The sequence below is a fragment of the Ranitomeya variabilis genome, chromosome 2 (assembly GCF_051348905.1).
Source record: "Ranitomeya variabilis isolate aRanVar5 chromosome 2, aRanVar5.hap1, whole genome shotgun sequence".
Taxonomy (NCBI): Eukaryota; Metazoa; Chordata; class Amphibia; order Anura; family Dendrobatidae; genus Ranitomeya; species Ranitomeya variabilis.
The window spans coordinates 1,683,824-1,711,653 of record NC_135233.1 but is presented as its reverse complement, the minus strand read 5'-3'; the positions used below and the strand labels follow the sequence as shown (position 1 = coordinate 1,711,653).

General features: G+C 47.9%; 1 protein-coding gene across 1 annotated transcript in view; it reads left to right on the top strand.

Moving 5' to 3' along the window:
• The window catches only part of OTOG (otogelin), a 1,016,637-nt gene that overhangs the window by 273,793 nt on the left and 715,014 nt on the right, over positions 1-27,830 (top strand). The window contains exons 10-13 of the mRNA XM_077292284.1: positions 1,834-1,940; positions 2,193-2,302; positions 3,651-3,776; positions 25,167-25,275. Of these exons, the coding sequence (XP_077148399.1) occupies positions 1,834-1,940; positions 2,193-2,302; positions 3,651-3,776; positions 25,167-25,275 (452 nt within the window). The remainder of the gene's footprint in view (positions 1-1,833; positions 1,941-2,192; positions 2,303-3,650; positions 3,777-25,166; positions 25,276-27,830) is intronic.

Here is a 27,830-nt window from a genome sequence, read left to right as displayed (position 1 = left end):
AGCTCCGGCCCTAACAGCACAGCGGTGACGTCACCGCTGTGCTGTACTTTCACTTTAGGGCCGGCGCTCAGTCAGTGTCAGGAAGCAGACGCTGGGGGACGCGCAGGTGAGTATGTACTGTTTATTTTTTTTACTTTTACGCTGGTAACCAGGGTAAACATCGGGTTACTAAGCGCGGCCCTGCGCTTGGTAACCCGATGTTTACCCTGGTTACCAGTGTAAAATATCGCTGGTATCGTTGCTTTTGCTTTCAAACACAACGATACACGGCGATCGGACGACCAAATAAAGTTCTGGACTTTATTCAGCGACCAGCGACATCACAGCAGGATCCTGATCGCTGCTGCGTGTCAAACGAAACGATATCGCTAGCGAGGACGCTGCAACGTCACGGATCGCTAGCGATGTCGTTTCGTGTGAAGGTACCTGAACTCTAGTTTCACCTTGCCCATCCAGTGGCCAGCTTTCAAGATAAGATGAAACAGAGATACCAGGTTAACATAAAAGGATGAGAAAAGCCCACATGGATTGGATAAAACCACCACAGACAGAGGCTAAATAAATCTTCATGTTTTACAATAACAAACTGAGAGAAACTTAGAGCTGTTTGTGAGGTAAAGGCATTCAGACAATGAGTAAACAGTTCTCAGAAATGCTATGACCAGAAATGCTGATTTGTAAGTGTCTGAATGCATTCTGTATATGTCAATATGGACTCAAATAGCCCCCCACATTATATGATGGCCCCCAGTATCCTCCCACTCTGTATGATGGCCCCTATCAGCCCCCCCCCTCTGAATGATGACCCCCAGCAGCACCTCACTCTCTGTGATGGCCCCCAGTATCCTTCCATTCTGTATGATGGCCCCCCAGTATCCTTCCATTCTGTATTATGGCCTCTAGCAGCCCCCCCACTCTGTATGATGGCCCCAGCTTCCCCCCACTTTATATGATGACCCCCAGTATCCTCCCACTCTGTATGATGGCCCCCAGCTGCCCCCACACTCTGAATGATGGCCCCCAGTATCCTTCCATTCTGTATGATGGCCACCATCAGTCCCCCGCTCTGATTGCCCCGGTATCCTCCCACTCTGTATGATGGCCCTATCAGTCCCTCACTATGAATGATGGCCCCCAGGAGCTCCCCACTCTGTATGATGGCCCCCAGTGTCCTCCCAGTCTGTATGATGGCCCCCAGTGTCCTCCCAGTCTGTATGATACCTCCCAGTTGTCCTACCTGAACTGAATTATGGCCCCCACACTGTATAATAGTCCACACTAGTTAGGCCCCATAAGTTAACATCTTATACTCACCTAATCCTGTGGAGCCTGTTGACAGACAGGATGAAAGTGTGGGCTTAGCAGCGTGATGACTTGGCCTCCTCCACGACATGTCTTTGCTATTCTGTAGGCCTAAAGTGATCCAGTGAGTAATTGTAGCGTTGTGCACATGAATAGAGTGTAGGGTGGTGATCGCTCTGGATCTGCCCCTGTGAGAGCGGTGCATGGGGCCACTGTCCTCTCTGTCCCCCCAGTAGCTATGCGTCGAGCACATCAGTGGTTGGTGAATCCTGCATTCGGCATCTTCAGGAGGCCATTAGTGACCTCAGTGACAGCGGCCAAGGCTGTAGGTGACGGGACTTCTGCATGAGGCTCAGACTCCAGGAGAATCCAGAGGTTTTGTAAATAGTGATACTGATTTGCAAAGGATGAAACAAAGGAAACGTGTCTCCATTGTGTGATCTCCATCATCCACGTTTCCATCATGGTGCGGCAGTCTGGGTTACATTTCTGGGGACAGTCCATGATGATGGCGGCTTTGTTTCGTCGTAGGTGGCCCGCTCTCTCTGTGCTTCCTTACTTCAGGCTCCATTTCAGAGTTGCCATGAGTTTGTGAGCCCGCTACCCTACACGGCGAGCTGCGAGGATGACCTGTGCATGTGAGTACATGGCCTGGCCCCATTTATCATGTCTTCAGATTAAATCTATAGGATGGATTTAAGGAACGTCTCCTGCTATATGGAGCGAGATGCCTTTATACATGGAGCGATGCGAGATTCTGTGCTCCATCTAAACTGGTCATTACTGAGTGTTCAGTAATGGGGGGTCCAAATCAGGCGTCTTCTGCAGGACTGATCTGGGGATTGCTCATCCGCGTGTCCCAGACTGTTCACTATTGTGTTTGATTCCAGGTCAAATAGTGAGGTGAGCACATGGTGCCAAGCAATGACCGAGTATGCCCGAGCCTGCGCCCACGCCGGACACCCGCTGCAGGGGTGGAGGGAGATCTACAGAAAATGCGGTACATTATCCCCTGTCAGCGTATCTCCTGTATCTAATCCTGTCCTGTGTGATACCGACTGCTGAGCCGTGTATCTAATCCCATCCTGTGTGATTCTGTCTGCTGAGCCGTGTATCTAATCCTATCCTGTGTGATACTGTCTGCTGAGCCGTGTATCTAATCCTCCCCTGTGTGATTCTGTCTGCTTAGCCGTGTATCTAATCCTATCCTGTGTGATACTGTCTGCTGAGCCGTGTATCTAATCCTCTCCTGTGTGATACCGTCTGCTGAGGCGTGTATCTAATTCTATCCTGTGTGATACTGTCTGCTGAGCTGTGTCTCTAATCCTATCCTGTGTGATACTGACTGCTGAGCCGTGTATCTAATCCTCTCCTGTGTGATACCGTCTGCTGAGCTGTGTATCTAATCCTCTCCTGTGTGATACTGTCTGCTGAGGCGTGTATCTAATTCTATCCTGTGTGATACTGTCTGCTGAGCTGTGTCTCTAATCCTATCCTGTGTGATACCATCTGCTGAGGCGTGTATCTAATTCTATCCTGTGTGATACTGACTGCTGAGCCGTGTATCTAATCCTCTCCTGTGTGATACTGACTGCTGAGCCGTGTATCTAATCCTCTCCTGTGTGATACCGTCTGCTGAGGCGTGTATCTAATTCTATCCTGTGTGATACTGTCTGCTTAGCCGTGTATCTAATCCTATCCCACGTGATACTGTCTGCTGAGCTGTGTCTCTAATCCTATCCTGTGTGATACCGTCTGCTGAGCCATGTATCTAATCCTATCTTGTGTGATACTGTCTGCTGAGCTGTGTCTCTAATCCTCTCCTGTGTGATACTGTCTGCTGAGCCATGTATCTAATCCTCTCCTGTGTGATACTGTCTGCTGAGCCATGTATCTAATCCTCTCCTGTGTGATACTGTCTGCTGAGCCGTGTATCTAATCCTCTCCTGTGTGATACTGTCTGCTGAGCCATGTATCTAATCCTCTCCTGTGTGATACTGTCTGCTGAGCCATGTATCTAATCCTCTCCTGTGTGATACTGTCTGCTTAGCCGTGTATCTAATCCTCTCCTGTGTGATACTGTCTGCTGAGCCATGTATCTAATCCTCTCCTGTGTGATACTGTCTGCTGAGCTGTGTCTCTAATCCTATCCTGTGTGATACTGTCTGCTGAGCCATGTATCTAATCCTCTCCTGTGTGATACTGTCTGCTGAGCCGTGTATCTAATCCTATCTTGTGTGATACTGTCTGCTGAGCTGTGTCTCTAATCCTATCCCACGTGATACCGTCTGCTGAGCCGTGTATCTAATCCTAAGCCTTGTGTCTCCTATGTTTCTAATCCATGGCAGATGTCTCCTGTGGCGCCGGCCTAGTGTATAGTGAATGCATCGAATGTTGCCCCACCTCGTGCCACCAGAGGAAGTTGTGTATGGACAGCGAGATCTCGTGTGTGGATGGCTGCTATTGTCCTGAGGGTGAGTCATCTCCGGCGCTGCCTTCTTTGGGTGAGATGGGGCGACTTCTGCACTTAAACTCCAATAACATGGACTGTCACGATAATGTGAATATGCCCTGTTTGAGTATCTACCTAACAGTTTCATGGCTTTCAGACACACTCTGTTGGCCTTTCCGACCCCCCTCTTCCCACTCTGCCGGACTGTGTAATCCAAAAACCCTCATTTCCATCCTCCCTCAAGAATTTATATGGCTCTATGTTGCGGGCAGATGAGTCTCCCTACCCTACTCATTCCCCCCTCCCACCTGGTACTGGTTAAAACTGGTGTAGAATGCCTGAGCTTCTGTTGTTCTTTCAAGGTTATATAAATTGGCACCGATCAGAGCTAGAGATATAAGAATTATATATTCCGGATGTCCATTGAGGGATCTATAGCTCCCTGAAATCGCTAGAAGCTAAACCCAACTAGTGCAAAGTGTGAGTTTCTCCGTAAGCGGGTCATGTAATTACGCCGTGTTTACACTTAAAAGAATCGCACCGACGTGGTGCACATCCTGATCCTTGTGTCTTCTGGATACGAGATGAATACAGCAAGTTAGGCATAAAAGTGGGTGCCATAACTCTAATAAAGGGGAGGTTTCAGCCTCTAAGTGAGGTCACCATAGGGGGAGTGCCTGGAACTTTAGGCTAGGCAATAAGTGAGTGAAGCAGGAGTCTTCACTGTCTTTGTCCGGGGTCTAGCTGATATACAGATGCATGCTATGCATCTAGATGTGACCCTCTCCTCCACAGCACACTGTCAGCCATCAGATGAGATGACATAGCGAAATGTAAGTGTTTTTTCAACCTTAATCCCATTTTATTTGTAACTGTATTGTACATATGATATTTGTCTTCTTTATAATATCTTTTTATACTTCTGTAAACACTGCCTACCTATTTTAGTGTAAAATATAAAATTACTAGCTTGTATCTCCTAACTCTATAACAAACTGTCGCGCCCTCTGAAGTAAATTATGCTACTAATCTGGGTTGGCTCCGGACCCGTTAATAATTAAGAAATCGGAGCTGGTGGCAGCAGAATTTGTCCTGTGCAATTGGGAGGCTTTGTAACGACTGGCGGCGTTGATAATTATTGTTCCCGCCTGAGTGGGAGCAGTTATATCGCCCCTGCTGCAGTGTGCCCAGTAGCCAGTACATAGAAGGCAGCCTTTCTGGTGACTAATTACCCTAGGTGCAGTACCTCGTCTGACCTGAGGGTAAGGGGGGCGCCAGAGAGCTGCAAGTTCCAAACTGGAACTGGGAAGTGGGATATAGATAAATCCCCTTCAGAAAGAACCAGGGGAAACCAAACAACCCCGGTTCATGACAAATTGGTGTGAGTGGTGGGGAAGATAAAGTTGTCCTCCCTGTGAACCGTAACATATTGGTGGCAGCGCGGTGGGATTCCTAACATGGACATTTCACTTATTGAAGTGGCCAAATGAATGGTAACAACGGGGCAGTTGGTGGTCGCTTTTCTGCTGGATTTCAGTTTTCTGGGTGAACATAGTCGTAATCCAGAACTTTTCGCAGAGAGGAGCCATTCTCCTCAGTCTGCTGCAGGCCCATCACCATCTCTGTTTAGAAAATGCCTCATACAAATTACAGAAAAACTATTCTCGTGACGTTTTTCCCTAGGGAACTGTTTTTCTGTATTTTGGAGAAAAATTGCTGTCAGATGAGTCTGGTGGTAAATGGACATAGGAAACTGCAGCAGAAAAGTGAAAGAGAGGCGTCAAAAGGAGGAAGAAAGAGGAGCCTGGAGGAGGAGGACAGAAGAGTCTGGTGGAGAAGGACACAGAAGTCTGAGGGAAGAGAATAGAGGAGTCTGAAGTAGGACAGAGGAGTTTGGAGGAGGACAGAAGAGTCTGGTGGAGAAGGACAGCAGTCTTCAGGGGGAGTATAGAGAAGTCTGAAGGATGAGGAGGACAGAGGACTCTGAAGGATGAGGATGACAGAGGAGTCTGGTGGAGGAGGACAGAGGAGTTTAGTGGAGGACAGAGAAGTCAGGAGGAGGATGATAGAGGAGTCTGAATTAGGACAGAGGCGTTTGGAGGAGGAGAAGGACAGAGGAGTCTGGTGGAGAAGGAAAAGGACAGATAAGTCTGGAGGAGGAGGATAGAAAGGTCTGAAGGAGGACAGATGAGTCTGGAGGAGGAGGACATAGGAGGAGTCTGGAGAAGGAGAACAGAGGAGTCTGGAGGTAGAGAACAGAGGAGTCTGGAAGAGGATAGAGGAGGTGGACAGAAGAGTCTAGAGGAGGGATCTAGCATACAACATTCTGGAGGAAGAGGATACATGATTGTAAAGGAGAAAAAGGACAGGATTATGGAGGAAAAAAAGAGGAGAGAAAATTCTGTAGGAGTTTAGAGGAGGACTGAGGAGTTTGTCTGGAGAAGGAGGAGGAGAACTCAGGATTCTGGAGGAGGACAAAAGAGGAGTCTTGGGGAGGAGGAGAACAGGTGAGGGAGGAAGGGTCTATAGGGGAGTCTATACGACAATTAAAGAGAGGGGTCTGTAGGAAAAGGAAGAAGTCAGAGGAGTCTGGAGGAAGTGAACAGAGGAGTCTGAAGGAGGGAGGGTGACAGATGTCTGAAGGAAGAGGGAGGATGACAGAGGGAGGGGTCTGGAGGAGGAGGGTAAAGTTTTCTGGAAGATGAGGAAAGAAGACAGGATTTCGTAAAAGGAGGGAAGTATTTGGATGAAAAAAGAGGAGTCTGGAGGGGGGAAATGATGGAGGGGTCTGGAGGATGAGGAGGAGTCTAGTGGGATCTGGAGGAGGACATAGGAGTCTGTAGGAGTAGAAGAACAGAGAAGTCTGGACAAGGAGAACAGAAGAGTCAAGAAGGCGGATTATCTGAAAGTGAAGATGAGTACAGAGTGGTCTGGTGGGTGGAAGGGGATAGAGTGGTCTGGAGGGTGTAGGGGAACAGAGTTGTCTAGAGGGAGCAGGACAGAGTAATCTGGAGGGGGAAAGAGGAATCTGAGGAGGATAAAGGAGTCAGGAGGGAGTAAAGCAAAGGAGTGTGGTGGAGGAGTAAGGGCAAGAAGAAGTCTGGTGGAAAAGTGGAACAGAAAAGAGTCTGGAGCAGGAGGATGGAGAGGAGTTAGGAGGAGGAAGACAGAGAAGAGTGTGGGGGTTGGAGGGGGGGGATAGAGTCTGCCAGGAAGAATACAGAAGAGTCTGTAGAATGAGTAGGAAGATAGAGAATTCTGAAAGCGAAGGACAGATGATTCTGCAGGAGAAAAAGGAGGACAGAGGAGTATGGGGGATGGGTAGGATGACCGGAATCAGGGGGAGGACTTCCAAGTATTCTGGAGGAGGAGAACAAAGTATTATGTAGGAGGAGGAAGACAGCAGAGTGCATAGTAGGATTATGACATAGAGGTCTAGAGGGAGGTGGGAGCAGAACACAGGAATCTACAGGAGGAGGGAGGACACACCAGGAAACTGGAGGAAAAGGATCGTGGAGGTTGGATGAGGGCAGAGGATTCTGGAGGAGGAAGAAAGGAAATAGGAATATGGATGAGAAAGACAAAGGGCTAAGGAGGAGAGGTAGAAGAAGGAAGAAAAGAGGAGTCTTGAGGAGGTCAGAAGGGTCAGGAGGAGGTGAAGGACACAAGGTTCTGAAGGATGAGGAGGCCAGAGGGGTCTGGAGGAGAAAGAGGAGTCTGTAAGAGGAAGACAGAGCAGAGTCTGGAGAACATAGGTGTCTGGATGAGGTGGTTAGAAAGGATGCCTGAAGCAGGAGGACAGAGAGGAACTTGCAGCAGGAGGACAGAGGGAAAACGGGAGGAGGAGATTACTGAGGAGACAATATAGTAGAATTGGGACAGAATGGTCTGGAGGTTAGAGGAGTGTTGTGAATTCCGCTCTTGGGCTCCCTCCGGTGGTTATAAGTAGCATTTTTGTGAATTCTGCTCTTCGGCTCCCTCCTGTGGTTTTGAGTGGTATGGCTGCTTCTTGGATTTAGCATCAGCAGCTGTTCTCACTGATCGTCTTTCTGGCTCGGCTATATTAGTCTGGCCTTTTCCCTAATTCAATGCCAGTTGTCAATTGTTGAGCTTGGAGTCATGGCTCTCTGAGGATTTCCCTGCCACTCTGACCATTTCAGCAAAGCTAAGTCCTTACTTGTCTTTTTGCAGTTCACTTGTTGTGGACTTTGTTGTTTGGCATTTTCTATGTTTTGCTCATTTGTCCAGCTTATCAGTATGGATCTATTTAGCTAAGCTGGAAGCTCTGGGCAGCAGAGTTTGCCCTCCACACCTTTAGTCAGGTGTGGAGATTTTTGCATTTCTCTGCGGTGGACTTTTTCTAGTTTTTTATTACTGACCGCACAGTTTTCTGTTCTGTACTATTTCTGTCTAGCTAGTAGTGGCCTCCTTTGCTAAACCTTGTTTCATACTACGTATGTCATTTCCTTCTCCTCTCACAGTCATTATTTGTGGGGGGCTGTCCTATCCTTTGGGGATTTTCTCTGAGGCAAGATAGCTTTCCTGCTTCTACCTTTAGGGGTAGCTAGATCTCCGGCTGTGACGAGGTGTCCAGGGAAAAAAAACAATAAAATAATGGTCTAGCCGCACCCGTATAAATAAAATTAAAAAATACATATCTCTGTGGATATAAGGGTGCACGTCCTTACCAGGGGATCCATCCCGGTATCCAAGTCCAAGTCAAATATAAAAGAGGGACAGCACCACAGCAGTTGCAAAGAAGAAAAAATCACGTTTTATTCCACCTCCTGCAACGTTTCGGTCCGCAGACCTTTTTCAAGCATTTTTTCTTCTTTGCAACTGCTGAGGTGTCCAGGGAGTGACAGGAACATCCCACGGCTACTGCTAGTGTCTGTGTTAAGATCAGGAACTGCGGTCGGTATAGTTACCACCTGCTCAGAGCTAGTCGCATGTCGCTCCTTAATCACCAGACCATAACAGTACAACTGGCCAAAAATGAGCTGAATGCATCTCAAAAGAAGGAAAAGAAAAAGAGTTCTGAGCCATTTTTTTTTCCTTTAGTCTGTTTTGTCTTTTTCCTTCCTCTTAATCTCTGGGTGATTCAGGATTTGGATGTGGACATGGATGTTCAGGGTCTGTTTTCTTGTGTGGATCAGCTTGCTGCAAGAGTACAGAGTATTCAAGATTATGTTGTTCAGACTCCGGCCTTAGAGCCTAGAATTCGTACTCCGGATTTGTTTTACGGGGATAGATCTAAGTTTTTGAACTTTAAAAATAACTGCAAATTGTTTTTTGCTCTGAAACCCCGTTCCTCTGGTGATCCCATTCAGCAAGTTAAAATAGTTATTTCTTTGCTGCGTGGTGACCCTCAGGACTGGGCATTCTCCCTTGAGTCAGGGGATCCGGCATTGCTTAATGTAGATGCATTTTTTCAATCGCTCGGATTATTGTATGACGAACCTAACTCTGTAGAGCATGCTGAGAAAACACTTTTGGCCCTGTGTCAGGGTCAGGAAGCGGCAGAATTATACTGCCAGAAATTTATAAAATGGTCTGTGCTCACTAAATGGAATGAGGATGCTCTGGCAGCAATTTTCAGAAAGGGTCTTTCTGAAGCCCTTAAGGATGTTATGGTGGGGTTCCCCACGCCTGTTGGTCTGAGCGAATCTATGTCTCTGGCCATTCAGATTTATCGGCGCCTGCGCGAACGCAAAGTGGTGCACCATATGGCAGCGTCCTCTGAGCAGAGTCCTGAGCCTATGCAATGTGATAGGATTTTGACTAGAGCGGAACAGAGGGGATACAGACGTCAGAATGGGCTGTGTTTTTACTGTGGTGATTCAGCTCATGCTATTTCTGATTGCCCTAAGCGTATTAAGAGGGTCGCTAGATCTGTTACCATTAGTACTGCGCAGCCTAAGTTTCTCCTGTCTGTGACCCTGATTTGCTCATAGTCATCTTTTTCTGTCATGGCATTTGTGGATTCGGGCGCTGCTCTGAACTTAATGGACTTAGACTTCGCCAGGCATTGTGGTTTTTCCTTACAGCCTTTGCAGAGCCCTATTCCTTTGAGGGGTATTGATGCTACACCGTTGGCCAAGAATAAACCTCAGTATTGGATTCAGCTGACTATGTGTATGGCTCCAGCACATCAGGAAGATTGCCGTTTTCTGGTGTTGCATAATTTACATGATGTTGTTGTACTGGGTTTTCCATGGTTACAAGTACACAATCCAGTGCTGGATTGGAAATCAATGTCTGTGACTAGTTGGGGTTGTCAAGGGGTACATAGTGACGTTCCTTTAATGTCAATTTCCTCTTCCCCCTCTTCTGATGTTCCTGAGTTTTTGTCAGATTTCCAGGATGTATTTGATGAGCCCAAGTCCAGTTCCCTTCCTCCACATAGGGACTGTGATTGTGCTATTGACTTGATTTCTGGCTGTAAGTTCCCTAAGGGCCGACTTTTCAATCTGTCTGTGCCTGAACATACCGCTATGTGGAGCTATGTAAAGGAGTCTTTAGAGAAGGGGCATATTCGGCCATCTTCGTCACCATTGGGAGCGGGATTTTTTTTGGTTGCCAAGAAGGATGGCTCCTTGAGACCCTGTATTGATTATCGTCTTCTTAATAAGATCACGGTCAAATTCCAATACCCTTTACCTTTGCTCTCTGATTTGTTTGCTCGGATTAAGGGGGCTAGTTGGTTTACCAAGATTGACCTTCGAGGGGCATATAATCTTGTTCGTATTAAACAGGGTGACGAATGGAAAACTGCATTTAATACGCCAGAAGGCCATTTTGAATACCTGGTGATGCCTTTCGGGCTTTCTAATGCTCCTTCTGTATTTCAGTCCTTTATGCATGATATTTTCCGCAATTATCTTGACAAATTCTTGATTGTGTATTTGGATGATATTTTGATTTTTTCCAGTGATTGGGAGTCTCATGTGAAGCAGGTCAGGATGGAATTCCAGATCCTTCGTGATAATGCTCTATTTGTGAAGGGGTCTAAGTGCCTATTTGGAGTTCAGAAGGTCTCTTTTTTGGGGTTTATTTTTTCTCCTTCGTCTATAGAAATGGATCCTGTTAAGGTCCAAGCCATTCATGACTGGATTCAACCCACATCTGTGAAGAGCCTTCAGAAATTTTTGGGCTTTGCTAATTTTTATCGCCGTTTCATTGCCAACTTCTCTAGTGTGGTTAAACCCCTGACCGATTTGACGAAGAAAGGCGCTGATGTGACTAATTGGTCCTCTGAGGCTGTTGAGGCCTTTCAGGAGCTTAAACGCCGATTTACTTCTGCCCCTGTCTTGCGTCAGTCGGATGTTTCTCTTCCTTTTCAGGTTGAGGTTGACGCTTCTGAGATTGGGGCAGGGGCCGTTTTGTCACAGAGGAATTCTGATGGTTCCTTGATGAAGCCATGTGCCTTCTTTTCCCGAAAGTTTTCGCCTGCGGAACGCAATTATGATGTCGGCAATCGGGAGTTGTTGGCTATGAAGTGGGCATTTGAGGAATGGCGACATTGGCTTGAGGGAGCCAAGCACCGCATTGTGGTCTTGACCGATCATAAGAATCTGATTTACCTCGAGTCGGCCAAGCGGCTGAACCCTAGACAGGCTCGGTGGTCCCTGTTTTTCTCCCGTTTTGATTTTGTGGTCTCATATCTTCCAGGATCTAAGAATGTTAAGGCGGATGCCCTCTCTAGGAGTTTTTGCCTGATTCTCCTGGAGTCCTTGAGCCGGTTGGCATTCTTAGGGAAGGGGTGATTCTGTCTGCCATCTCCCCTGATTTGCGGCGGGCGCTTCAGGAATTTCAGGCTGATAAACCTGACCGCTGTCCTGTGTGGAAGCTGTTTGTTCCTGATAGATGGACAAGTAATGTAATTTCTGAGGTCCATTGTTCTGTGTTGGCCGGTCATTCTGGGATTTTTGGTACCAGAGATTTGGTTGCTAGGTCCTTTTGGTGGCCTTCCTTGTCGCGGGATGTGCGTTCTTTTGTGCAGTCCTGTGGGACTTGTGCCCGGGCTAAGCCTTGCTGTTCCCGCGCTAGTGGGTTGCTTTTGCCTTTGCCTGTCCCGGAGAGGCCTTGGACGCATATTTCCATGGATTTTATTTCGGATCTTCCTGTGTCCCAGAGGATGTCTGTTATCTGGGTGGTTTGTGACCGGTTCTCTAAAATGGTCCATTTGGTACCTTTGCCTAAGTTGCCTTCCTCCTCTGATTTGGTTCCATTATTTTTTCAGCATGTGGTTCGTTTGCATGGCATTCCAGAGAATATTGTGTCTGACAGAGGTTCCCAGTTTGTTTCCAGGTTTTGGCGGGCCTTTTGTGCTAAGATGGGCATTAATTTGTCTTTTTCTTCGGCGTTCCATCCTCAGACAAATGGCCAAACTTAGCAAACTAATCAAACCTTGGAAACCTATTTGAGATGCTTTGTGTCTGCTGATCAGGATGATTGGGTGGCTTTCTTGCTGTTGGCCGAGTTTGCCCTTAATAATCGGGCCAGTCCGGCTACTTTGGTTTCGCCTTTCTTTTGTAATTTTGGTTTCCATCCTCGTTTTTCTTCAGGGCAGGTTGAGCCTTCTGATTGTCCTGGTGTGGATTCTGTGATGGACAGGTTGCAGCAGATTTGGACTCATGTGGTGGACAATTTGACATTGTCCCAGGAAAAAGCTCAGCGTTTTGCTAACCGCCGTCAGTGTGTTGGTCCTCGGCTTCGTGTGGGGGATTTGGTCTGGTTATCCTCTCGTCATGTTCCTATGAAGGTTTCTTCCCCTAAGTTCAAGCCTCGGTTTATTGGTCCTTATAAGATTTCTGAGATTATCAATCCAGTGTCTTTTCGTTTGGCCCTTCCAGCCTCTTTTGCCATCCACAATGTTTTCCATAGATCTTTGTTGCGGAGATATGTGGTACCCGTTGTTCCATCTGTTGATCCTCCTGCCCCGGTGTTGGTTGAGGGGGAGTTGGAATATGTGGTTGAGAAAATTTTGGATTCTCGTTTTTCGAGGCGGAGGCTTCAGTATCTTTTCAAGTGGAAGGGTTATGGCCAGGAGGATAATTCTTGGGTGGTTGCCTCCGATGTCCATGCCGCCGATTTGGTTCGTGCTTTCCATTTGGCTCGTCCTGATCGGCCTGGGGGCTCTGGTGAGGGTTCGGTGACCCCTCCTCAAGGAGGGGTACTGTTGTGAATTCCGCTCTTGGGCTCCCTCCGGTGGTTATAAGTAGCATTTTTGTGAATTCTGCTCTTGGGCTCCCTCCTGTGGTTTTGAGTGGTATGGCTGCTTCTTGGATTTAGCATCAGCAGCTGTTTTCACTGATCGTCTTTCTGGCTCGGCTATATTAGTCTGGCCTTATCCCTAATTCAATGCCAGTTGTCAATTGTTGAGCTTGGAGTCATGGCTCTCTGAGGATTTCCCTGCCACTCTGACCATTTCAGCAAAGCTAAGTCCTTGCTTGTCTTTTTGCAGTTCACTTGTTGTGGACTTTGTTGTTTGGCATTTTCTATGTTTTGCTCATTTGTCCAGCTTATCAGTATGGATCTATTTAGCTAAGCTGGAAGCTCTTGGCAGCAGAGTTTGCCCTCCACACCTTTAGTCAGGTGTGGAGATTTTTGCATTTCTCTGCGGTGGACTTTTTCTAGTTTTTATTACTGACCGCACAGTTTTCTGTTCTGTACTAATTCTTTCTAGCTAGTAGTGGCCTCCTTTGCTAAATCTTGTTTCATACTACGTATGTCATTTCCTTCTCCTCTCACAGTCATTATTTGTGGGGGGCTGTCCTATCCTTTGGTCACATGTCGCTCCTTAATCACCAGACCATAACAGAGGAGGATAGAATCTGGTCTAAGAAGGATAGATGAGTGTCACGATAATATAAATATGCCATATTCTGAGTTTACTTCTAGAAGTGTTGTGAATTCCATTCTTGGATTCCCTCCTGTGGTCATGAATGGTACTTCAGTGAGTTCTGTCCTTGGACTCCCTCTGGTGGCTTTGAGTGGTACTGCTGATCCTTGAGGTTGGCCTTCCCAGCTGCCCTCGTTTATCGCTAGGCTGGCTTCTCTATTTAACTCCACTCAGATCGTTACCTCATGCCTGCTGTCAATGTTTCAGTACTGGTTCAGATCTCTCCTGGATTTCTCTGATGACCTGACTGTTCCAGCAGAAGCTAAGTCACTGCTAGCTCATTTATTGTTCATTGTGTTCTGAATATATTTCTTAGTACATGCTAAGTTCTGTCCAGCTTGCTTTCATGATATTTCCTTGCTAGCTGGAAGCTCTGGGGGCACAGGGTTGCACCTCCACACCGTGAGTCGGTGTGGAGGGCTTTTTGCACACTCTGCGTGGTTTTTGTAGTTTTTTGTGCTGACCGCATAGTTCCCTTTACTATCCTCTGCCTATCTAGTGAAGACTGGCCTCCTTTGCTAATACCTGTTTCATTCCTGTGTTTGTGACTTTCCTCTTAACTCACCGTCAATATTTGTGGGGGCTGCCTTTTCCTTTGGGGAATTTCTCTGAGGCAAGGTAAGGCTTTACTTTCTATCTTTAGGGGTAGTTAGCTCTTAGGCTGTGAAGAGGCGTCTAGGGAGAGTTAGGTACGCTCCACGGCTATTTCTAGTGTTTGTGTGATAGGATTAGGGTTTGCGGTCAGCAGAGCTCCCACTCCCCAGAGCTCATCCCGATTTCCTGTTTAACCATCAGGTCATTCTGGGTGCTCCTAACCACCAGGCCATCATAACATAGAAGGTTCCATGGCTTTACAGACACACGCTGTGGGCTTTCTGACCCCCCCCTCTTCATACTGCATAGGAAACTCTTCTTCTCACTACACACTCTGTGCAACTTGATACCAATGTACAGCATCCCCCCCGTTGAGTAGTTTATGGCCTTAAGCTGGCTAAAGGCAGCAGTGGTAACGTGCTTTTTTGTTCATGTAAAAACTTAATAGTAGGGTATAACTTGACCCCAATTAGTGATAGAGATATAACAGTTACATATTCCGAATGTCCACCGAAAGATCTATACCCCACTGAAATCTCTAGGATTAAAACCCAATGAAATGCAAGGAAGGACTTTCTCTGTAAGCATGTCATGTAGCCACTTCGTGTTTATAATTAAATGAACCCCCTTGTCACGCTGAGCACAACGGCACTGGTGTCATCTTTCTACGAGGTTCATATGCCGAGATATGTGTAGAAATGGTTTTTCATATCTTCAAGAAAGGGTAGTATTCAGCCACCCAGTGAGGTCACAACAGGGAGAGTGCCTTGGTTTTGGGCACAAGTATAAGATAGTGAGATCCCATTTTGCACTAACTTTTGTCCAGAGAACTAGCTGAGAGACACATCTGTGATGCATTGGGCCATATGCTCCCCTCCCCCCAGCCGCATGGTCAGCCATGATATGAGAGACCTGTAAGTCTATTTTCTTCCTTTAATCCCTTTTTTTTTTGTAATTGTCTGTATATACATAATTGTCTCATTTTATAATATCTTTTTATACTTTTGTAAACACTGCCTACCTTTTGGAGCAAAATATATAAAATTACTAGGTTTAATAATAATAATAATAATAATAATAATTTTTATCTACTGTATATAGCGCCAACATATTCCGCAGCACTTTACAATTACGCGGGGACATGTACAGACAATAAATTCGGTACGAGTTAAGACAATTTAAACAGTGACATTAGGGGTGAGGTCCCTGCTCGCAAGCTTACAATCTACAAGGAAATGGGGGGACACAATAGGTGAAAAGTGCTCGTTATTTCAGGTCTGGCAATTATAATACATAGGGATTTTCATATAGCTTTGTTTCTCCTTGCTCTATAACATACTTTCCCATCCTCTGAAGTACATTATGCTACTAATTGGGTTGGCTCCTGACCTGTTATTAAAGAAGTTGTCCACTACTATAACTTTTTTTTTTTTTCATAAATCTTGCTATTATGGGCCACTGAAAACATCTACTGTGTTTATTTTAGCAATATTACCTTTTTTTATCATGCTGTAGCAGCACACTTTCAGTGCTGGATCCAGCTCTCATGGGGTTAATCGACAACTTCCTTTCTCCTGAGTTATTGTTCTCTAATACTACAAGTTCCATGATGCATTGCACTCGCCTGTAACTCTGCACCCGGCACACCCCCTCCAAAACACCCCAACCCCTCCCCCCTCTCCCCCCTCTATCTTCAGAAAGATTTGTGATGTCATTTCTGTCCAACCCACCCTCCATTACACATAGATAGATCGATAGATAGATAGATAGATAGATAGATAGATAGATAGATAGATAGATAGATAGATAGATAGATAGATAGATAGATAGATATGGGATGGATAGATAGATAGATATGGGATGGATAGATAGATAGATAGATATGGGATAGACAGATAGATGCATACAGATATATCTGTGTCTATTTCCATAGATATGTCCATATCCATGTTTCTAAACCCCTTCACCCCTGGAGCTGTTTTCGTTTTTCGCTCCCCTTCTATCCAGAGCCATCATTTTTCCGTCAATATGGCCATGTGGGGGCTTGTTTTTTGCGGGACAAGTTCTACTTTTGAATGACACCTTTGGTTTTACCATGTCAGGTAACAGAGAATGTGAAAAAAATTCAAAGTGCGATGAAATTGCAAATAAAGTGCAATCCCACGCTTGTTTTTTGCTTGGCTTTTTTGCTCGGTTCACTAGATGCTAAGGCTGTGTGCACACGTTGCGGATTTGATTGCAGATCCGCAGGGTTTTTTGCCGCACAGAATTGCATCAAATCCGCAGTGTAGAGCACAACCAATGTAAGTCTATGGGAGCCGCAGACTTGTTGTGCACATGCTGCGGATAAAGCCGCACCGAAACGCAGCTTTTTTCTCTCGCAGCATGTCACTTCTTTTGTGCTGAACTGCAGCGTTTCTGCACCTTTAGACTTTCATTGAGTCGGGCACATCCGCAGAAAAACCGCAGATGTAAAAAAGATCTGGGTCCGAGAAACACTGCAGTTCGGGAGGAGGGAAGTGTGTGGGCGGTGACGGTGTGCGTGTATGTGTGTGCAGGCGGGGTCTGTGGGCTGTTCGGATGTGTGTGGGGCTTTTCGGGTGGGTGCGGGGCTGTTCGGATGTGTGCGGGGCTGTTCGGATGTGTGTGGGGCTTTTCGGGTGGGTGCGGGGCTGTGCGGGGGGTCTTTTGGGGTGTGTGTGCAGGCATCATCCGATGGGACTACAAGTACACAGCATCCAATCTGCAGCTCATTCGGATGTAATCTGGACAGTGGACAGGCACCCTTCACTATCCATACATCTATCAATAGATATATCTATCCAGATATATCTACAGATAGATATATGAATAGATAGATGTATGCATCTATAGATCTATCTATATGTAGATCTGTCTATCCATTTCATCTATCATCTATATGTCTATCTGTGTGTGTAATGGAGTGTGGGTTGGACAAATGTAAAAGAGGACAATAATGACATCACAAATCTTTTTTTTTTTGTTCAATAATACATCTTTATTTAGCTTTCAAAAATGCACCAAAACGCATAAAAACCGCACAAAAAATGCACCAAAAGTGAATTTAAAAATGCATCAAAACAGTGCATAAAAAACGCATCAAAACTGCACCGAAAACTGCATCAAAACCGCACCAAAATTGCATCAACACTGCACCAAAACTGCACCAAAAACTGCAGCAAAACTGCATTAAAAACCACACCAAAAAACGCATCAAAACCCCACCAAAAACTCCATCAAAACCGCACCAAAAACGCACCAAAAACTGCATCAAAACCGCACCAAAACTGCAAAACTGCACCAGGTTTTGATGCAGTTTTTGGTGCAGTTTTGATGCTGTTTTTGGTGCGGTTTTGATGCAGTTTTTGGAAATAAATAAACGGAAAATGTGCATGATTTGAATGGAAACATGCATAAAAAAGAGATTCGGAGGCCGGATTCATCATTTCACATCTCCGTTTCATACGTTTTTTGCCGGATCCGTCGCTGTGCGTTTTTTTGCCGGACAGAAAAAACGTTCCTCTGTATGTGTTTTCCGTCCGGCAGAAACAGCTTTTTTGACGGATCTGGCAAAAAACAGATGAAACGTGTGGCCATCAGGCGCAATCCGGCGCTAATACAACTCTATGAGAAAAAAACAGATCCGGCGGAAAAAAATGATCCGTTTTTTTCAAAACTCGCCGGATTGTGCCTGACGGCAAAAACCTGATGTGTGAAAGTAGCCAGATATATGGATAGATACATCTATGTATCTATAGATATATCTATCTATAAATATATCTATAGATAGATATATCCATAGACATATAATAGAAAGGCCGATGTTTCTAAGGCTACTTTCACACTTGCGTTTTTAGCAATCCGTCTTTTTGGGAAAAAAACGGATCCTGCAAATGTGCTCGCAGGATGCGTTCTTTACCCATAGTCTTGTATTAGCGACGGATCGCGATGGATGGCCACACGTCGCATCCCTCATGCAATGGATCCGTCGTGTTTTGTCGGACCGTTGGCACGAAAAAACATTCAAGTGAACGATTTTTGACAGTCGCGTCCGCCATTTTCTACCGCGCATGCGCGGCCAAAACTCCGCCCCCTCCTCCCCGGACTTCAGAATGGGCAGCGGATGCGTTGAAAAAGTGCATCCGCTGCCCACGTCGGGCACAAATTTCACAACGTGTGTCAGTACGTCGGCCCGACGCATAGCGACGGACCCATACCGACGCAAGTGTGAAAAAGACCTTAATGAGCGTTTAATTTAATTTAAAAAAACGGCGTGGGCTCCCGTGCAATTTTCTGCACCAGAGGGGGAAAGCCGACAGCCGGGGGCCAATATTTGAAGCCTGCCATGAATATCAGCCCGCAGCTGTCTGCGTAGCCTTTACTGGCTATTAAAATAGGGGGACTCCCCCAAAAACGACAAATGACGTGGGGTCCCCCTATATTTTATAGCCAGAAAGGCTATGCAGACAGCTGCGGGCTGATATTCATAGCCTAGAGAGGGGCCATGGATATTGCCCCCCCTCCCCCGGCTACAAATACCAGTCCGCAGCCGCCCCGGAAATGGCGCATCTGTAAGATTCGCCAATTCCGGCACTTAGCCCCTCTCTTCCCACTCCCGTGTAGCTGTGGGATATGGGGTAATAAGGGGTTAATGTCACCTTGCTATTGTAAGGTGACATTAAGCCGGGTTAATAACGGAGAGGAGTGAATAAGATGCCTATCCTTTATTAATCCAATAGTAAGAAAGGGTTAATAAAACACACACACATTAGGAAAAAGTATTTTAATATTCTTCATTTCACCATACTTACCATACTTCAGCGCCTGCAAAAAACGTAAAATAATAAACCGTATACTACCTGCCCGCCGTAGTCCAATTAATAACGAGTGTCCCACGACGATCTCCCCTATAGAACAGTGACATCAGGTGATGTCACTGCTCTATAGGACCTTCAGTGACACACTGACAGGAGACAATGGCTCCTGCAGTGCATCACTGAGGTTACCTGAATTCAAAGTCTCACTTTATGGCAATTGCTGCCTGGGAAAATTTCTCATACAGCAATGCCATAAAGTGAGACTAGGAACTTTTTTCTCACAGGGGCGTAGGAATACATTGTGAGGAATACATTGTGGAAGTATACCTTCCATCATTGTATTCCTGGAGCCCCTGGAGAGCGGTCGCATCAGATGATGCTCCTGCTCTCCATGGGAGATCGTCGAGGGACACTCGTTTTAATTGGATTTCTGTGGATCAGGGAGTATGTTTGTTTATTATTTTAATATTTTTTACAGGTGACACTGGCTTCGGGGATCAAGGTGACAAGTGATGGTGAGTATGTACTCTGTTATATGTACTGTATGTCTGTATGTATGTTGTATGTATGTACTGTATGTATGTACTGTATGTGGCATGTTGCATGTCACATGTTGCATGTCGTCACATGTTGCATGGTGCATGTCATTGCATGTCACATGCTGCATGTCATCGCATGTTGCCTGTCGCATGTCACATGTTGCATGTCGTCGCATGTCATCACATGTCGCATGTCATTGCATGCTGCATGTCATCGCATGTTGCATGGCATATGTTGCATGGTGCATGTCGCATGGTGCATGTAGTCGCATGTTGCATGTCGTCGCATGGTGCATGTTGTCGCATGTCATATGTCATTGCATGCTGCATGTCGCATGTCATCGCATGTTGCATGTCATATGTTGCATGTCGCATGTTGTCGCATGGTGCATGTCGCATGGTGCATGTCGTCACATGTTGCATGTCGCCGCATGTTTCATGTCATCGCATGGTGCATGTCGCATGTTGCATGCCGTCGCATGTTGCATGTTGCCGCATGCCGTCGCATGGTGCATGTTGTCTCATGTTGCATGTCGCCGCATGTCGCCGCATGGGGCATGTTGTCACATGTCATCGCATGGTGCATATCGTCGCATGTTGTCACATGTCGCATGTCATCGCATGGTGCATGTCGCATGGTGCATGTCACATGTTGCATGTCGTATGTTGCATGTCGCATGTTGTCACATGTCATTGCATGTCGTATGTTGCATGTTGTCGCATGATGTCACATGTTACATGTCACATGGTGTGTGTACTGTATGTGTTTTGTTTTTTACATTCAACACATTAGCCGGATGATGGGACTACTACTGTCCCATCATTGGCTAATGTGTCACTTACTGTCACTGTAGCAGGCAGAGCCCGATGGGACTTGTAGTCCCATCGGACGAAGCCTGCACACAGACACGCCGCCACCGCACCACCCCGCAGCAGACCCCAGCACGGCCAGCAGACCCACCGCAGACCCCAGCACCGCCCGCACATCCTGGCGCCGGCCTGCAGACCCCCGGCGCCCGCACAATCATCCCTGCCTAGCCCCGCCCGCACATCCCTGCCTAGCCCCGCCCGCACATCCCTGCCTAGCCCTGCAGCCCCCAGCGCCGCCCACAGCCCAGTCACTCTTGATGAGTGACTGCTGACTGTGAGGCTGGTCACGCCTGCTCATGACGTCACATCAATTTCCAGAGTCTGGAAATTGACGTGACGTCGGCGGAAATAAGTGGTGGCTGCAGCCTGGGGGTCACGTGACCCGGACTCAGCCGCCAGCATAGCGCCGCTCACAGGCGAAAACGGCAACGGAAGGTATTTGCACAATTCGTCAGGGGCCCCGGGGGGATACATTGGAGGGTTAATTGAAAGTAGTGGACAACCCCTTTAATTAAGAGACAGGAGCTGGTGGCAGCGGAAGTGTCCTGCGCTGGTGGACAACGCTGGCAGTGACGGAACGGGGTTTTTATAGTGTATTGCTCGGCTGTGGCTGGGAATAATCATATCACCCTCGCTGCAGCGTGCCCATTAGCCAGTACAAAGTAAGGCAGCCTTTATGGTGACTAATTATCCTAGGTGCAGTACCTAATCTGACCTGAGGGTAAGGGGGCGCCAGAGAGCTGCGAGTTCCAAACCGGAACTGGGATATAAATAAATCCCCTTCAGAAAAGAACGGGGGGCAACCAAACAACCCTGGTTCATGACATATTGGTGACCGCGGTGGGATAATCAAAAATATTCCCCCTGTGATTCATGACAATGAGTCAGGAGGAGGACAGATATCAGGAGGAAGAGGAAGAAGGACAAAGGATTCTGGAGGAGGAGAAAGTATTCTGGAGAATTAAGAGGACATGATATTCTGGAGAAGAAGGAGGACACAGGACTGCGGAGGCAGGATGAGGACAGAGTGCTCTGCAGGGAGGATGAGGACAGAGTGCTCTGCAGGGAGGATGAGGACAGAGTGCTCTGCAGGGAGGATGAGGACAGAGTGCTCTGCAGGGAGGATGAGGACAGAGTGCTCTGCAGGGAGGATGAGGACAGAGTGCTCTGCAGGGAGGATGAGGACAGAGTGCTCTGCAGGGAGGATGAGAATAGAGAGGTCTGCAGGGAGGATGAGAATAGAGAGGTCTGCAGGGAGGATGAGAATAGAGAGGTCTGCAGGGAGGATGAGGACAGAGTCTAGAGAGCCAAAAACACTTTTGAAAGTCAAGGAACAAAGTATCTAGAGTCAAAAGAACAGATTTGTTAGGAAATGTAGGAATACACAAGAGTCTGGAGGAGGGGTAGAGGAGAACCTGTAATAGAAGGAGGTGGACAGAGAAGTATGTAGTGAGGTTAGGGACAGAAGGTTCTGGAAGAAGAGGACAAAGGCGTCTGGAGGAGGTGGCAAACTAACGGGTCTGAAGAAAGAGGAGGACAGAGGAGCCTGTATGGGGGGCTTGAAGGAAGAAGACCGAGGGATCTGAAGGAGAGGGACAAAGGGGTCTTGAGGAAGAGAATAAAGAAGAGAGTAGTCTCAGAGAGGAAGACAGAGGAGTCTGGATGGTGGATTGGAACATAGAGGTCTGGATGGTGGACTGGTACAGAATTGTCTGGCAGGTGGATTGGGACACAGTAGTCTGAAGTGATGAGGACATAGGAGTCTGGAGAAGGGAGGAGGACATAGGAGTCTGCAGGAGGAGTGAGAAGGGCAGAGGAGTCTGGAGGAGGAGGAGGGAGAAAACGAATTCTGGAGAAGAAAGGACAGAGTGGTCTGGAGGAGGAGGAAGGACACAAGTCTGTAGGAGGATGAACGAATTCAGAAGTGTCTGATGGAAGAGGTGAGAAGGACATATGATTCTGGAGGAGGAAAGAGGATTAATAATAATAATAATCTTTATTTTTATGTAGCATTAACATATTCCGCAGCGCTTTACAGATTGCACACATTATCATCGCTGTCCCCGTTGGGGCTCACAATCTAAATTCCCTATCAGTATGTCTTTGGAATGTGGGAGGAAACCGGAGAACCCCGAGGAAACCCATGCAAAAACGTGGAGAACATACAAACTCCTTGCAGATGTTGTCCTTGGTGGGATTTGAACCCAGGACTCCAGCGCTGCAAGGCTGCTCTGCTAACCACTGAGCCACCATACCGTGCTAACCACTGAGCAGTAAGAGTACAAATTATTCTGCAGGAGAAAGAAGAGGATAGAGGATTGTGGAGGAGGAGGTAGAAGTCTGAAGTATGGGGACAGAGGAGTCTGGAGTGAGGATTGGGGCAGAGTGCTCTGGAGGGAGGATGGGGACATATTCTTCAGGAAGGAGGATGGGGACTGAGTGGCCTGGCGGGAGGATGGAAAAGGATAGATGAGTCTTCAGGAGGAAGGACAAGCACAGAGAATTCTGTAGAAGGACAAAGGAGTCTGGAGGGAGGATTGGGATAGAGTGGATTGGAGGGTAGATGGGGACAAAGTGTCCTAGAGTGTCCTAGAGTGAGGAGGTAAAAGGATGGAGAGGAGTCCGGAGGCAGAGGGAGAAGGACAGAGAATTCTGGAGGAAAAAGACAAGAGTCTGGAGATGGACAGAGGATTCTGAAGGAGGAGGACAAAGGGCTCTTGCACAGGGTGAGGATACAGGCGTCTCTTCGTGTCAGTCCGCTTTGCTGAGTTACCTCATGCTTCTCTCCCAGCTCTGCTGCATCTTCCTGCTGTCTCCACCTGGCTATAGGGAGACGCAGACAGATCCTACAGGAATTTTACCCTGCTGTGTCCTGGAGGGTTTGGTTTCCCTAGCCTATTTACTGTCAACAGGAGATACATTAGGCTGCTCTTCCCCCTATTCCCTGCCTGAACTTTGGTTCTCTGTTCCTCATAGTTTCCAGCAATTAGTTTAAAGTGTCCCTGTTAACAACAGAATTGTGCTCAGTACCTACTGACAATGTCAGGTCGGCGCCGTTATACTGATCACAATGATACCTGGTGATGAAATCCATCTTGTGGTTCTTGTGTAATCAGTGTTAGAAGTTTGCAGCTAATGAGATGTCCGTACTCTGGAGTGGGACTGTAGTCGGAGTCTTATCTTCCTGGTCTAAGCTAGAGAGACCTGCTCACAGGCCCGCCCAAAGACCTGACCACAGGCCCACCCATAGACTTGACCACAGACCCGCCCAAAAGACCTGACCACAGGCCCACCCATAGACTTGACCACAGACCCGCCCAAAAGACCTGACCACAGGCCCACCCATAGACTTGGCCACAGGCCCGCCCACAGAGCCGCCCAAAGACCTGCTCTCAGGCCCGCCCACAGTCCCGCCCAAAAGACCTGACCACAGGCCCACCCATAGACTTGGCCACAGGCCCGCCCACAGAGCCGCCCAAAGACCTGCTCTCAGGCCTGCCCACAGACCGCCCAAAAGACCTGATCACAGGCCCACCCATAGACTTGACCACAGACCCGCCCAAAAGACCTGACCACAGGCCCACCCATAGACTTGACCACAGACCCGCCCAAAAGACCTGACCACAGGCCCACCCATAGACTTGGCCACAGGCCCGCCCACAGAGCCGCCCAAATACCTGCTCTCAGGCCTGCCCACAGACCGCCCAAAAGACCTGATCACAGGCCCACCCATAGACTTGGCCACAGGCCCGCCCACAGACCCGCCCAAAGACCTGCCCACAGGCCCGCCCACAGAGCCGCCCAAAGACCTGCTCACAGGCCCGCCCACAGACCCGCCCAAAAGACCTGACCACAGGCCCACCCATAGACTTGGCCACAGGCCCGCCCACAGACCCGCCCAAAGACCTGCTCTCAGGCCTGCCCACAGACCCGCCCACAAGACCTGATCACAGGCCCACCCATAGACTTGGCCACAGGCCCGCCCACAGACCCGCCCAAAGACCTGCTCTCAGGCCTGCCCACAGACCCGCCCAAAAGACCTGACCACAGGCCCACCCATAGACTTGGCCACAGACCTGCCCACAGACCCGCCCAAAGACCTGCCCACAGACCCGCAGACTGTAGTTACTGAGCACAATCCTGCTGACAAATCATTTTAAGTGCTATTTTATCTGGTATCTCCTGCTACTGACCCAGCCGGCTTGTTAACCCATTCTGGATGACCTCTTTGCTCCTGACCTCGGCTTTGTATTGATAACCCATGCTGCCTGCCCAGACCTCGGAATGTCTGACTACTCTGCTGTCTTGGCCCTCTCGTGCTTCACATACATGATTTGACCTGTGGGTCAGCTGCTGCAGGTCTAGGTACTGCCCTGGAGTGGTACCTGATGATACCTGCGGCCCAAGCCTATCCTCCCCACCAGTGGGTCTACAGAAGACTAGGTAGTCACTTAGTCACACCTGTTCAGGGTAAGCCCGGCCCTTGGGGCATGTGTAAACACCCACCATCGTCACATGGAGGAGGAGGAGGACAGCAGAGGAGAGAGGTATCTGGTGGAGGACAGAGCAGTCTTGGCTCAGCTGAGAGGGTGTATGGGAGGACAGGACATGTGCATTGGTCCTCTCGATGGATAGATTCTAATCTTACACTTTGATTCCATTTATAGGGATGATTCTAGAAAATGGAACCTGTGTTCATCCCAACGAATGTCCCTGTGATTTCCATGGTGTCTCCCATGAAGCTGGCACTACGGTGCAGGATCTGTGCAACAACTGGTAAGTGTTTGCCCTTCTATGTATCCTGCTGGGCAGGAGGACAGGAATGGTCAGACTTTTGAATACATGAGATGCGATGATGTTTCATGGAGACTGGAACGACTACTGGGAAAGTACACTGCTCAAAAAAATAAAGGGAACACTAAAATCCCACATCCTAGATATCACTAAATGAAATATTCCAGTTGTAAATCTTTATTCATTGCATAGTGGAATATGTTGAGAACAATAAAACCTAAAAATGATCAACATAAATCACAACTAATATCCCACGGAGGTCTGGAATTGGAATGATGCTCAAAATCAAAGTGGAAAATGAAGTTACAGGCTGATCCAACTTCAGTGGAAATGCCTCAAGATAAGGAAATGATGCTCAGTAGTGTGTGTGGCCTCCACGTGCCTGTATGACCTCCCTACAATGCCTAGGCATGCTCCTGATGTGGCGGAGGATGGTCTTCTGAGGGATCTCCTCCCAGACCTGGACTAAAGCATCCGCCAACTCCTGGACAGTCTGTGGTGCAACGTGACATTGGTGGATGGTGAGAGACATGATGTCCCAGATGTGTTCAATGAGATTCAGGTCTGGGGAACGGACGGGCCAGTCCATAGCTTCAATGCCTTCATCTTGCAGGAACTGCTGACACACTCCAACCACATGAGGTCTGGCATTGTCCTGCATTAGGAGGAACCCAGGACCAACCGCACCAGCATATGGTCTCACAAGAGGTCTGAGGATCTCATCTCGGTACCTAAAGGCAGTCAGGCTACCTCTGGCGAGCACATGGAGGGCTGTGGAGCCCTCTAAAGAAATGCCACCCCACAACATTACTGACCCACTGCCAAACCGGTCATGCTGAAGGATGTTGCAGGCAGCAGATCACTCTCCACGGCGTCTCCAGACTCTGTCACGTCTGTCACATGTGCTCAGTGTGAACCGGCTTTCATCTGTGAAGAGCACAGGGCGCCAGTGGCAAATTTGCCAATCCTGGTGTTCTGTGGCAAATGCCAAGTGTCCTGCACGGTGTTGGGCTGTGAGCACAACCCCCATCTGTGGACATCGGGCACTCATCCTCATCCTCATGGAGTCGGTTTCTAACTGTTTGTGCAGACACATGCACATTTGTGGCCTGCTGGAGGTCATTTTGCAGGGCTCTGGCAGGGCTCCTCCTGTTCCTCCTTGCACAAAGGCTGAGATAGCAGTCCTGCTGCTGGGTTGTTGCCCTCCTATGGCCCCCTCCACATCTCCTGGTGTACTGGCCTGTCTCCTGGTAGCGCCTCCAGCCTCTGTACACTAGGCTGACAGACACAGCACACCACCTTGCCACAGCTCGCATTGATGTGCCATCCTGGATGAGCTGCACTACCTGAGCCACTTGTGTGGGTTGTAGAGTCCGTCTCATGCTAGTGTAATAGGGTGCAGGGTTGAGTATGTCACCACGGAACAGACAGAAGAAGTGTTGAGGGGAATTTATTAACAGGAGTAAAATTCTCCTCGCAGGGAGTAAACAGGGGGTTAATAGAGATAAATCAAACAGTAAACAGTTAAGCGAATCAAAAGGGTTAATGAGTGTTCTTGTAACTTATCAGTCCAGGGAGGTCCTGACTGGAGGGTCCTAATTCCAACGTGGGTACAGTCACCAGCAGCACTTGAGATCCTGAAGTCTCCCCTCTGTCTCCTGGGAACTGGAGACTCCGGGGTTAAGTCTTTTCTCCCAGTGAAGCTGAAAGCAGGAAGTAACTCAGCCACTCTGCTGTGAGTCTCTGTATATCAAGCTGGCAGGCTTTCTGCAGTTTACTTGTCAAACTCAGGGGTCCTGGCTTGTCAGTGCGGTCACCGGGGCTACGCGCTCAGGTCACTGTCAGGGGGTACGTCTTCTCTGATTATGGAGGCTCCAAGTCCACACTCTCACATCCAGCCTCCACTACGGCTGGTATCTCAGCCTCAGTGCCCTCACGGGGAGCACTCTCTTTCGGGGAGCGCGGCGCTGCAGCCTGCTCTCTGTCTGGCGTGCTGTCCCTTCTGTCTGGCGCGCTCTGCTCTCCCGCTCTTTTCTGACCACACCCCCCTCTCTTCCTCTCTGCCCCCAGCAGTCACATGGTCCCTTCTGTCCAGGGCAGAAAGTTTTCCCCCCCGACAACCCAGCTGTCTGACTAAGTGGTTCCAGGTAAGGAGCAGGGAAAGCAACCTCCTTACACTACCACGAGTGTGAAAGCGCAACCAGCATTCAAAAGTGACCAAAACATCAACCAGAAAGCATTGGTACTGAGATGTGGTCTGTGGTCCCCACCTGCAGAACCACTCCTTTATTGAGGGTGTCTTGATAATTGCCAATAATTTCCATCTGTTGTCTATTCCATTTGTCTAACAGCATGTGAAATTGATTGTCAGTCAGTGTTGCTTCCTAAGTTTGATTTCACAGAAGTTTGATTTACTTGGAGTTATATTCTGTTGTTTAAGTGTTCCCTTTATTTTTTGAGCAGTGTGTATGATGGAGAACAAGGCTTTGTATGATATGGTGGGCAGATGTATGATGGAGAGCGTGGTTATGTATGAT